Source organism: Acartia tonsa, chromosome 8 (genome assembly GCF_053477335.1).
Source record: "Acartia tonsa isolate MP-2025a chromosome 8, ASM5347733v1, whole genome shotgun sequence".
Taxonomy (NCBI): Eukaryota; Metazoa; Arthropoda; class Copepoda; order Calanoida; family Acartiidae; genus Acartia; species Acartia tonsa.
In genome coordinates this window covers 18,364,943-18,378,371 of record NC_137267.1, presented here as the reverse complement: position 1 = coordinate 18,378,371, position 13,429 = coordinate 18,364,943, and the positions used below count along the sequence as shown (strand labels likewise).

The window sequence follows — 13,429 nt, the reverse complement described above, 5'->3', positions numbered from 1 at the left end:
AATGTTTCAGTTATTACCACTTAAATAAAATTAGAGGATCGACCCTTCTCTCAGGTGCCCAAGAGTTCTTTAGGAGCGTTACCGCTAGAAAGTACTATGGAGAAGCTCTTCTTGTGAAAATTAGATAAATTTTAACATTATCTTTTTCTCTCTGATAATTTTGTATTGACTTAATGGAAAAAGATGTCTTAGCTTATAAAGATGTTCGGTGCTTTCCCTCAAAGTGTCTTTTGATCCCTGACAACCCATCCCTTCTTCTTATATTAACTTGCAAGGGTCCCAGGTACCCAAAATAAGCTATCCTAACCTGACCTTATATATTTAAGAAAAAAACTAGAAAGTATCCCTTCCTTTTTTCAAGGTCGGGAGATGGGGGGGGGGGGGGTATGTGCTCGACTTGGTACTTGGGAAACTGGCAATAATTTGCATTAAACTTACGTCTTCAATATATCAAAAACTAAAGCTATAAAGCAGAACTACCGATTGCAGAGTTGCTACACTTTCTAAACCCTTATTGTTACAGGAATCATCAACCAAAGTTTTCAATAAAAAAATTTAAACTTGCTTAGATTAAACAAAAGAGCTAACCTTTACGGAGTTCGTTCAGACTCATATTATAGAAAAAATTTGCATTTAACAAGTATCAGAAATAGATGGGACAAAATAGGCCGTTTAATACACTAGTCCCAAAAGTTTGAAAATAACCTTTTCTTATTTGTTGACTTAATAACTTTGGGGACTTTCAATAAATTTTGATGGATTGGTTTATTAATTTGAGTGTTCAATCGTTTCTACCACTAATTTTAAGGGTTAATTTTGTGTATTATTAATGGGGATGTACATCAATACATTAGCCATAGTCTTATCCCTTAGATCCAGATTAAAATTAAATAAAAGTCTCCAAAGTTGTTGTGCCAAGAAAGAAAAAAATGTTATTATAAACCTTCCGGGACTAGTGTATTAAACAGCCCAATGTCACCTCCCTCCCTAGTTATTATTAGACTTGTGATACACTCTTGTATAGTTCAGGGAGGGAGGGGACATTGAGCTGTTTATTAAATTAGTCCCCAAAGTGTTATAACGGTGTTTTCTTACATTTGGGTTAAAACATTGGGGAATTTCAGTAAATTTTATTTGGTTGATTTATTAAGTTTAGTGTTTAAAAGTTTCAACTTCTAATCTTAATCTACAGAAGGGATAATTTTTTGTATCATTTTTGGGGATGTACATCAATTTTTAGACATAGTCTTATCCCTTTAGATTTTTAAATAACATGTTATTTCTTGTTATGTAATACAAATAAGAGTGTTCCAGTTATTATAAGACTTTGGGTACAGGGATCTAGATAGGGAGACAATGGCTGATACATGGACGTGTATATCCCTTGATTATACACAAACTTACCTTTTCTGTTGATTACAATAGGTGGTTGGAACGTCTTATTAAACCAATTAAAATTTCAAACAATCTAAAAAGTTGTTGAGCAAACAAATGAAAAAGTTTTAAAACTTCGGGGACTAGTGTAATTAACAGCCCATTGTGCTCTGCCTCCCTAGTTATTATTAGACTTTTGGTACACTCTGGTATAATTCAGAGAGGGAGGGGAAATTGGACTGTTTATTTCACTTGTCCCCAAAGTTTTATAATTGTTTTTCTAATTCATTAGGTTAACAACTTTTGAGAATTTTATTGAATAATGATTGGTTGGTTTATTAAGTTAAGTGTATAAACGTTTCAACAGCTAAGTTTAATCTACAGAAGGGATAGTTTTGTGTATCAAACAAATTTCATACTTATATAATAAAGGTAGGCCGGATACTTTTTTGGCCAGATACCGGATATCCAGATGATTTATAATGCAACATATTTGGTATCCGGCAAATTACCGGATATCCGGCCGAATAACCAGATATCCGGCCAAATTACCGGATATTTGCTAGATATCTGGCCAGATGTCGAATATCTGGCATTATAAATCAGCCAGATATCCAATATCCGTCCAAAAAAAGTATCCGGCCCAATCCTATTATATATGTATGCAATTTGACAACTTTGTATTTGGAAGATTACTTGCTACACCTTCATATGTTATAATTGAGACTGCCCCCATTTTTTTGGTAAATTTCAGGTATATATCAACACACTTGAATTGAAATTTTGTAAAAATCTTTAAAATTGGGATGGTACAAAAGCCCCAAAAAAGCCATAAAACATGTTTTTTTTCAGATTTTAAAAACTTTTAAAAAATATTTTGCATAGGTCATTTTTAAGCATAAATCAACCATATTTTGGCTGGGGGCAAAAATTTTAACAAAATTTTTCAAATCCGGGACGGGGTACTGTACCTGTTATTATTATCATAAATTTCCATCCATCCTGCAGGATTGCTGTCCGTATCACTGTCCCCCTCATCTATAGAGCCCCCCTGAGAGCCACCAGCGTGGAACCTGTTCCTTATCTCACTCTCCTGGTCCTGCAATTGTTCATCAAACTTGAAATAGAAAATTATTTAAAGTTTTGTTATTAAAGCCAGTATTTTGTCTTTTGAGTAGTGAAACTACTCTAATTTCACTTAGTCTGTCCGTCCGTAACGCTCTTAGGAAATTAAGATTTTCTCGGCTGTTTTTTATGATATTAAGATGATTTTTTTTGTAGGGAGATTTCCTCTACCATAGTGTATTCAGCAATACTTTAGTTGGTCTTTAAACTATATAAATTTAAATTAACTGATTCAAATTTATTTTCAAAATGTAATATAATAAGTTCAACAGAACATGCCCTCTATTTCTGTGTGTTTCCTACCTATTTTATACATAAACTTGCATTATTTCTAGATTATGTTCTAAATGATAGTAAGCCAGAATTCATCTTTTTAAAAGAAAACTTTTACTTATACAATATGTTTTATGAAGGCTTTTCAAACGATTTCTATCTACAATTATCCCATTTAATTTTAGTTGCAAAAGATAGATCTTTAAAAATAAGCATAGAGGACGATTTCATTAAGTGAGATGACAACAATTTCTATGCACACTCTATTCTTTTATCTCAATTTACTTGTAAACTCCTTCATAATGCTGACTTGAATAACAATATAATATATGATTTTATTGATTTCATATCAAACTAAGCCTAACATACACATTGTTTCTTTTATTCGTTCTATGTGGATCGATTTATGTCTTAATTTTATTTTTTTATTATTATTATATTTTAACTATGTTTGTATATTATTTCGTATTGGAATAAATATTTAAATGTAAAGACAAAAATGCTCAATTTTTATGAATATTTCGTGATTTTCTTTGAACTATAGCATTTTCTCTCTCTAATATTTTTTCCCTCTATCGTATATTCGATCTATAACTCACTTTGTCCAGGATTTCATTTTGATTCGCTATTCATCGATGCTGCTGTCATCCTTGCTTAACGTAACTATTATCTTTCAGTTCTTAGTCTATTTGAAATATTGAAAATACTGAACCCCCAATTTCCAAATACTGAAGAATACTGAATATTTCAGTATACTGAAAAATGTGGCCATGCTGATAATATTATCTTTCCATCTTACTTGTGTAAGCTGTTTTTCATCGACAATTTCAAGGCTAATGGCCTCCTCACAATCTTCAGGTGTTGTTGGCTTCTTACAACCTTTCTTATTCTTAAACAAAAACGAATATTGTTTTAAATGACACACAAACAAATGGGTCAGCCATTGAGATAGAGAGAAAAATAGAAAGGTGGTATAAATCTATTTCTCGTATTCATTCGAATCCGGTGGATAGGAACCGGTTCTCATCCATACGAAAAAACTATGTCTAGCATCGTATTATATCCAGTTTTCTACGAATATAAATATGTCCGCGGAAAGCCGTTTATAATACGATGCGAGAAATAACTATTACTGCTACACTTTTTAGATTCAATCTAACTATGGACTGTGCCCCCTTATGATTTTCTTCATAATAAATAGGGGGTTTCTTCTGTATTTGACAGGGAAAAGATTTTAAAAGTCGCCTATAACCAATAAATTAAAATAAAAGACCCAATTTAAGCATTTCTAAAATAAAAATGCTTTAAAGTTTGCTAAACTTCAGACAGAAAAAGACAACCAGCATAACAACACCCAAAAAAGTTATGCAGAACAAAAACATGCAAACTAACATAAATACATATAGAGCAACAACTAATTCATATAAAACATTATTTAGAAGTTTTACTATTTGAGGAAAGCTGCCTATAATACGATGCTGAAAATCACTATTACACAAATCATAAATAAATAGCCTAACATCAACTTGTTTAAAATGGACTTATGGACTTACTTAATGATTATAGAGTTACTATGCTTTCTAAATTACACAGGTATATGATGATGCAAAGTTTCTAACATAACGGTAAGACCTATCCACAACAGATGTAATGAACCACTTCTATATAAAGCCTTGCTTTTAAATTGCGATATAAGTCAGTAGGCAATGCAAAGGAATTTGAAAATTAGTTTAGTGAGTCAAATAAATAATATTCATGATGCATAATAAAATGCAATACACTATAGTGCAATGCAAATATAGAAGTATTTATTATTAAATCAGCCCACCAATAATCGCATAATTGCTCAATTTTATATGCAAAAAAAAAAGTTTATAAGCTTTAAGAAAATGAATATTTTTTACCTTACGAGGCATTTTAGGTTCTTTTATTAATATCTGAAAAATATATATTTTGGTGACTAATGCATTATTTATCAATTTATGTAATTGTAGCTTTGCGCATTTTTCACTTTTTTGAACTTTATTTATTAATTTTTTTTGGCCATTTTAATTTTTTTATAAATGCTGTACTATTAATTAATAAAAATGTAAGGAAAATAAATTATTTTTTCACTTCAAAGTATAATGATAAATCATTAATTTATGCACTTATTAAGGCCCAAGTGATAAAACCAAAACATTGCTGGGCCCATACAAGTTACCAAATAAAAATATTTTAAATGCCATTTTGACCATTATCAGTAAAATTTATTTTAGAAAAATAACCTATTCTTCTTTTCAAAATATATTATGGGATGCTGTAGAGAAACTTTAATTTGAGATGTTATTGAGTTTCTTCTTGTATACTATATATAGATAGAATCGTCTGAGGAATCATTTGAATTCAATCTTGTCTAAATTTTTACTCTAGTTATTACTATATTCAGATGCTATCTTTACACTACATCATTTTAATAATAACTTTCATACAGGGTTTGAAAATGATAGGACGATACGTTAACCTACTTAATTTTTATATTGGAACTATTGGTATATTTTTTTAAACTGTTGGTAGATTTTTTCTAGATATAGATAAAGAATGGTCTAAAGGTTTGGTGCGGCCACAACCAACAACCATCACTCGAGGCCGGGCTGATAAGGAGGGGAGAGGACAAAGGAAGCGAGGTATAGGGGAGGCTCTTTTGGGTGTCTATTGTTAAGTAATGCTTTCCCTTTTGTTCAAAGCAAATATTTTCTTTATATGGGGTATATTGGTTAATCCATAACCGTCCATATGTCCATTAGACATTAATTTTAATATTCTCATATAATAATGCAGTTTTTTTTTAATGTAAGAATAACCAGGTAATATTCACCTACGTATGGTCATAATTGTTCTTTCATAAGTAAAATTAATAGAGATTGGTGAATAGACTATTTCAACTAATAAAACAGAGATAGACCTTTGTTATTTTGGTCTTTAGGCTTTAAAGGAGTTTAATATATTCTTCAAGCTATGTTTCACACAAATAAATACTTTAAATACTTCCTACAATTTGCTTGAGTCCTCGCCCTAACCTATATTGATAGCGCATATCAAGGTAGCCTTTCTATATATCCTTTTTTATGGGGTCTAAATAAACTCTAGTGTCTAAAAAACATAAACAATAACCAGGTTAAATATGATTAATCTAGACTTTGAATACAGGGAGTAAGGGAGGGGACAATGGATCGAATATTCAATTTTTAGGAGTCTCAGACTTTGGGTACTGGCTTAAAGGGAGAACACAGTAATAGTGTCTGACTGATTATGACGTAACAAAAAAAAAATTAGCCAATGAGAGGCCGTTATTGACCAATGGTAAAATTTATAGTTGCCTCTCATTGGCTAATTTTTTTTGTTACGTCATAATCAGTCAGACACTATTACTGTGTTCTTAAAGGGAATGTGCAAGAATTTAGCAGTTTCTGACTGAGTTTGGGTACTTGCGCATTATATGCCGCTACTCGTTGTGTATGTTTTGAATATTGCAGTCGGGGAGAAGGGATAAGGAAAGTGGGGGCAAGGGAAATAACTACTCGTTGTGTTAGTTTGGAATGTAGCAGACGGGGAGAAGGGAGGTGGGGGCAAGGGAAATAAACAGAATAAAAAGGGGCAGTCATATTCTTGCTAGCAGCTGGCCGGGTCCAATAATCTTGTAATATAAAAATCACACCATAAAACCTCAATATATTTCATCAAAAACAAGTTGTGATTTCACTTTACATGACGCTATGGAAATCTATTATTCAATTAACAATCCCTTTATAATTTCCTACAAATTTATTGGATTAAACTGAATTTCATGCCCTTTCTTTGATAACTCTTATATTGAATTAATTGCCCATTGTCCCCTCCCTTACTCCCTGCTATGAATATGTTAATAGATTATGTTCCTACAAAACTTTTTATTTTATAAAACAAAATTAGGAGACAACAATAATCAAGATAATATTATAAGATAATAATTAATTATCCTCTAGCCCTAAGGGCGGGGGAGGGGGGCAAAGTTCAGAATAAAAAAAAAACCTGAAACCACCCTAGGACATTTATAAAGCTTCCCTAAAAAGTACAGCCCATTCGGACCAGCATTTTCCGATATATTTAGCTTTAGACAAAAAACCTTCTACTTTTGAGGGCAACATATAGTAGAATTGGCAACAATTGATCTGCCCCCAAATATCATTTTAGATTTATTTCGCTTGTTGGTTATACCTTATTCTTCACTTTATATTTAAAAATGAGAAAAAATAAGTTTTTTGTATATATACTTTATATTATAGGAAAATATAACTTTGGCTTTCCAACCTTTTTGGCTGCTTTTTAGCAGTTGAACCAAACTTGTATTTTTTGTTGCATTGTAAGTGTACCTTCATAAAAAGTAAATAATCAGTCATACATCAAAATGACGCCTAATTATGGTTCATTAATATCACACAAAGTTGTCATTCAATACTTTTTTATTATTTAAAAACAAATGTTTTTATATTTTAGAAAATTGATTTTAGGATTTTGAAGTTATTGTTGTCAACATTCGTAGGAAAAAATGAAAACACAAAAGGTTTTGGTTTCGAGTCTCTGCCAAAGTTGTGTTCAAACTAAATATGTTAAAAAGCTGTCTACTACTGCCACGTCAGGCACATACCGTTATGCATAATCCAATATCTTGCACTGTTAGGACACCCAGATAAATGTCATGCAAGTAAATGGATGCTGTTTACTAGAATTTATCAAAGTTATCCTTTTTGACAAACTCAAATAGAACAAACCTTGAAATATTAAAATGGATAATAAGTCAAAATATAGATTGTTTGATTCCGATTAAAGGCAGTGATTCTATTTCATTTACAGTAAAAATAAGACGACATATTATGTCACAAGATTTGGCTATCATTTCTAATAAAAAGACCAATTAAAAGTGAGTTAGTCTTTACATGGTATTTTGTAGAAGTGAAGATACTATATAGCTCTTGAAAGTCCATCCTGCAGTTATTAAAATCTATGTGTAAAATTATTAAGTAACATGGATCCTGTCAGATTGTCCTGGTTAATGATCCCCAGAGCCTAATAGTAACTAGCTTTCTCAATGACTTGTACAGGGATACACTTGTAGAGTTGCTGTGCTTCAATAAGAATTTATTTATTACACTTATATTTATTATTACTAAGTAACAAACAAGTACGAAAACAATATTATTATAAAACATTATTAACAAATACATAATTAGCAGCGCAGCTACTCTGTAATTATTATAATTAACAATAATAATGATGTTTAATAACATATTTATATATATTAGCTAATGCCCTTTTTATAACCTAATGCCATGTTATAATAAGCTCTGTAAATAAATAAGGAAGAAATGATTAATTTATAGATATCATGTAGATCCAAAGTATATTATTATAGATAGCTAAAATTCATATTATACCAAAAAATCATGAATAGCATCGAATTACAAAAAAATTTCCACAAGTATTAAAATAAAAACCATAAATAAAATTCAGTTTTGTTAGTCCGGGACTTAGGCCTCTCGGATCTTACAAAACTGGTTTTATTCTTATAGTTTTTCATTTTGATATCCGCGGAAAGCTGTCTATAATAGGATGAGATAAATAACTATGATAGAAATAGATATTTTGAGCCACAGTTAAATTGGCATTTTAAACTGAGCTTAATACCTTTTTATTAAAAGATAATAGGAATTTTAGTTTACTGACAATTTTTAAATGTTCTTTATACCCTGATTACGAAATATCTACAATATCATACTTTCCTTAATAAATAACTAGTACATATTTCTTTATTTGATTTAATTTTATATTTAACATTTGATTTTTTGGTATGTAAGGGATTCAGAGATTGAACAATTGATGATGTATCAATCTTACTGATTTAAATCAATTATAACTTGCATGTCATATCAATAATAGTAATGGGAAAAATAAAGCCGATGCTAGAATCTAATCCTGCCAAGAAAAGTTATATCTAGCATATTTTTACAGAAATTGTTTAAATAAATGGAAATCATAGACATGGACATCCAATATTTTTATGTTTTTTTAAATATGAAGCCTTGAGGAAGCAGCTTATAGTGTCTCCATAAATGTGGACAAATGTCAAACTTTTTCGATTGACGTCATATTAAAAGGGAATATGACGTCAATCGAAAAAGTTTCAGTCAAACGATGGAACATTTGTCCGTTTTTTGAGTCACTATTAGCTGCTTCAGCCATGAAAGATCTATAAACATAAACTAAAATTTTGTCTATGCTAAATTTTTTTCATTTACTTCTTTCCAAGATGTGCTGGACGGATGGGAAGTCCTCCAGAGTGGTGGGGAGGTCCATGGTGGGGTCCAGCATGTGGGGGTGGAGGGGGATGGGCTGGGGGACCACCCTCGTAGGATACATCCGCCTTAAATCCTGTGACTGGGTCGGCATGGTACGTCACTATCTGGATACGACCGTCAGGTAGCGCCACTCTGAAAAATAAAATGCATTAAAATCAACTTATTTATAACAATAACGAAATTTTTTCGAGAATCAAGAAACCAATACGTGGTTTTGAGCTGTCGTTGGGGGGCAACATAAAGTAAAATTGACGACCTCTCCATCTCCGCCCCAAATATTATAATGTATTTCACTTGTTGGTTATACCTACCTTATATCTGTATTAATATCATTGGTGCTTTTAATTCTATCTATAACTGGTCTTTTTTAACTCTCTACCTCCTCCCGTGTATTAGTTTGATGGAGGGTTCTGTTGCTTCTGGGCTATTATACCCAGAGAGAGAAAGGGGACAATGGGCTGTTTATTATATACTAGTTCTCAAAGTTTTATAATTCGTTTTCTTATTAGTTGTCATAACAACTTTGGGGACTATAGTAAATTTAGATTGTTTGGTTCTTTAACTTGAGTGTTCAAACGTTTTAACAACTAATTTTAATCTACAGAAGAGGTAATTTTGTGTATCATTATTGGGTAAGTTTATCAATTTATCGGTTATTGTCTTCAGATTCCTATTGTATACCCCTTACTTAATTTGACATAATATGAATAATCATCAAAAACTTATCTTTTCTTCAAAAAGTTTATTGATTTTATTCAATTGATATGGGGGTTAAACAAACAGTAATTTTAATGAAAAATATATGTCCAAAATTTATTATAAATTTAGTAACTGTGTGTTATTGAAATGGACTATATAGGTTTTTAATGAGCACTAGAAATAAGACTGAACTTATTCAAAGTAAGAAACAAAGCTTTAAGAATCCATTTTGAGTTTTGGAATGATTTTACTAAATTACTATCGTGGATAGTGACAGATCATATCAGAAACAATTAGTTAGTTAACATACCTTGAAACATTGTGTTTACACACCTTTTTAACTTAGATGTTAATTAAAATAATTGAGAGGCAATACTTGAAGTCAGGTTATATTGGGTACTGGGTAGCCCCGCAGGGTTTCAACCATCGCATTGATTAGGCATAGGAAAAAGACTTCTTACTAACTCTTTTTTATTCTATTTCAAAATAAAGAAGAAGGGTTTATTGTTCGTAAAATTTTATTGGAAAGTAACTTTGTGTCGACAACAGTGATAATCACTGACAAATTATTGACTAGAACATTTATATCTGTCCTTGATTACATTGCGTACAACATAACTTTCAACAGCCAGCCTCTTAGAACATATGGACAAAAACTTTTCTGGCAGCGTAGCAGACTTACAATTATCTCTTTCTTTTTATCTTAATATGTCCCTCTTTCTCTCTCTCTCTCTCTCTCTCTCTCTCTCTCTCTCTCTTTCTCTCTCTCTCTCTCTCTCCCTCTCTCTCTCTCTCTCTCTCTCTCTCTCTCTCTATCTATCTATCTATCTATCTAATGGAGTGACAATGTCATTAGAATATCGTTATGTCCATTATATCATTATATGTCATCGATGACCAATGTTTATAAGTATATATTCTTTGTAAAAACCATTGAAATTCCATATTACAAAAATGCTACCATATTAACCAAAGGTTTGTTTTCTTTCATTGTATCCTTGTACCGCACTTTTTTTCTCTTGCTTCTTTTATAATTTCTGTGGATAATCCCATTCTTGTAAAAAGATATGTTATATAGCTTCTAGAGAGATAGAAACAAGGGTGAAAAAATTGTCATAAGCGGCATTTGCATGGATAAATGGATAAAGTGATTTAAAAAGCAGTGTTCTAGAAAATCTAGAATAACATGATTGCAAAAGGTCACGAACTTTTCACATGTGTTTTTAAATGGTTTAATATTAATATCTTTGTAGCATAGCATGGCTGAAAGACCTACAGGACAGGTAAATTATATGCAGGTTGCTGATTGCTATGGGAAATTTGTCAGTCGTCTAATAGCAGCTGTGTAAATCACATTTCCCTCATAGTACTGACGGACGGAGGGTCAGACAGACAAAACGAATTATAGAGTACCTCCGCTGCTAAAAATAAGAAGAGATATTATAAAGAAAGAAAGATGGAGGGGGGGGGGGAGTGTATGGAAGAAGTCAAAACGTTAATAAAACCTAGCAGTCATTTTTCATTTTCTTTCAAAGTTTTTGGCACTACAGTTCTCTGCACAGAGTCAGAGATAGAGACACAAGTAAATTAGCTGTTTTAAATAACCTTAATCTATAATACAAAGTAGAACGATGTCTGTCTGTTTGTTTGTGTGTTTGTGTCTCAACCATGACACTTTGGTTGAGTATGACTTCCGAATTAGCGGGAAGTTCTCGAGATCTGTTGGCGAACATACAAACCCCCAATACCAGGAACCATCAAGTTTCAACAGCAGGTTTGATTATAGATTTATTGATGAAATTATTTCAAAGTCCTGAAATTACAAAATCAATTAGTTCATAATTCCAGTTATTTATAACCACGTAATCTTAATTGCTTTTTAAAATCATTTTTCTCTACGGTTAAGAATCTTTGGAAACTTTGGCTTTAAAGGAAAATTATTTGGTTTAATAAATCATTGTTAAATGCAAAAATAAAGGCACATAAAAAATAACTAAAACATATATTAATCATAATTAAGTTTCATGCTTAGCTGGCTAAAGCCTTTTTAAAACTACATATAATCGTCCTATACACCATTCTTCTTAATAAAATTAACAAATTCTACCTGAAGTTCTTATGGTTTCAAATCCCTGGTATACTAGGGTTGTTCACGCACTATGAGACCAATGATAGGCCCAATTTTGTTCTCCGAAATCTTCACACACTCATATCTCATTCAAAAGTAAGAAACGTGGGCGCATCAAAATATGTAAACAATCCATGCCGCGTCACATTATGAAAGGAAAGCCAAAAAAGACGACATTTGCGCTTAGTTTTAGGATAATGATAAGGAATTAATTTCGAACTTGATAAACACAAAGCTTCCTCGAAAAGAGGTTAAGACAGTTTGTTTGTAGCGAAGGATCTCGCTAACCGCTGAACCGAATCTCAAAGCCCCTAGAGGCTAGGGGCGATGCCGCCAGTATCTAATATTTTGTTGCTTTCCCTCAAAAAACACAATGAGAAAGAAACCCATTCCTTATTTAATAACCACTGCAGAGAGCCCTAACCCTAACCTTAGGTAAAATACAAACATGCCAAAAACTACCCAATTTATTTTTTATTTATTAAAGGGGGTCTTTGATCAACTGTCATTATTTCAATTAATCTATAGAGAATATTATGCATTTTGTAGAATTAACAGAATATTTAACAGAACAGGGAATGAAGCATACTAAAAATGGCCAATAAATGAGTTAGGCTAGGTTATCATTGTTTATTTTAATTTGGTTTGTGAATTTTTTTGGGTAAATTATAAGACAAGCTAGAATGATGTCCGTTCGTCTGAAGCTTTAGATCTCGGTAACCACTGAACCGATTGGATTCTACTCTTCAGGAAATATATCCACTGGTCCAGTGGTGGTTTTAAGCTATTTTCTTGGAGGGGTGGGACACCCCCAACCCCCTCCCCCATTTAAAAAAATATATTTGAAATAAGTGGTGGCAGCTCCAGTAGTACTTAATTTTTTGTATTCATTTTTTTTATTCATTAAATTACCTCTTGGAGCAAAGCCACTAGAGGTTAGGGGCGAAGCCGCTAGTAGTTTTATAAAATAATTGAAGATATGATTATCCTTCACAGTTTAAAACTCAATTTTAACAGAAAGGAGTGATTAAACTCAAATTAAATGCATATGTTCGGATAGGCGTTGTTTTAAGAAAAAATATTAGTTGGAATCGCCCTACAGACATAGTAACCCGTATGGTTGGAAACTCCAGAACCTACTTTTTTTGGATCCATTTAGTTATCCACAAATTGTTGGCAGAGTGCTCATCACTTCCTTAGGATAATGGTCAGACATTCAACCAGTTTTTGCACACGTATACATTTATAATGGTTCTGCAGGAATTACACCAACAAGGTACCATACGGGCGGGATTCAATCTTATGAAAGTCCAGCTACTGTTTCTTATTTGCTACCCTAGCTACAAAACAAACATCATAGAGTAGCTGTTATACAAAAAAACATGGAAAGATACAGCTAATATTATTTCTTTGTACTTTAAAGTCAGGCAGACAGACAGACCCATAGACAAGAAAA

At 31.9% G+C, this 13,429-nt stretch overlaps 2 protein-coding genes across 3 annotated transcripts in view; both read right to left on the bottom strand.

Moving 5' to 3' along the window:
• Positions 1–4,736, bottom strand: part of LOC145325442 (uncharacterized) — a 30,484-nt gene extending 25,748 nt beyond the window's left edge. The window contains exons 1-3 of one of the 2 annotated variants that reach the window (XM_080168421.1): positions 4,677–4,736; positions 3,572–3,661; positions 2,346–2,491 (exon numbers count right to left, since the gene is read on the bottom strand). In XM_080168421.1, coding sequence (XP_080024547.1) covers positions 2,346–2,491; positions 3,572–3,661; positions 4,677–4,688 — 248 coding nt within the window. In that variant the 5' untranslated portion in view covers positions 4,689–4,736. The remainder of the gene's footprint in view (positions 1–2,345; positions 2,492–3,571; positions 3,662–4,676) is intronic. The other variant, XM_080168422.1, reaches the window with a different exon arrangement.
• Positions 4,737–7,927: 3,191 nt separating this feature from the next.
• The window catches only part of LOC145325441 (uncharacterized), a 32,214-nt gene continuing 26,712 nt past the window's right edge, over positions 7,928–13,429 (bottom strand). Inside the window, exon 4 of the mRNA XM_080168419.1 lies at positions 7,928–9,278. Coding sequence (XP_080024545.1) covers positions 9,083–9,278 — 196 coding nt within the window. The 3' untranslated portion in view covers positions 7,928–9,082. The remainder of the gene's footprint in view (positions 9,279–13,429) is intronic.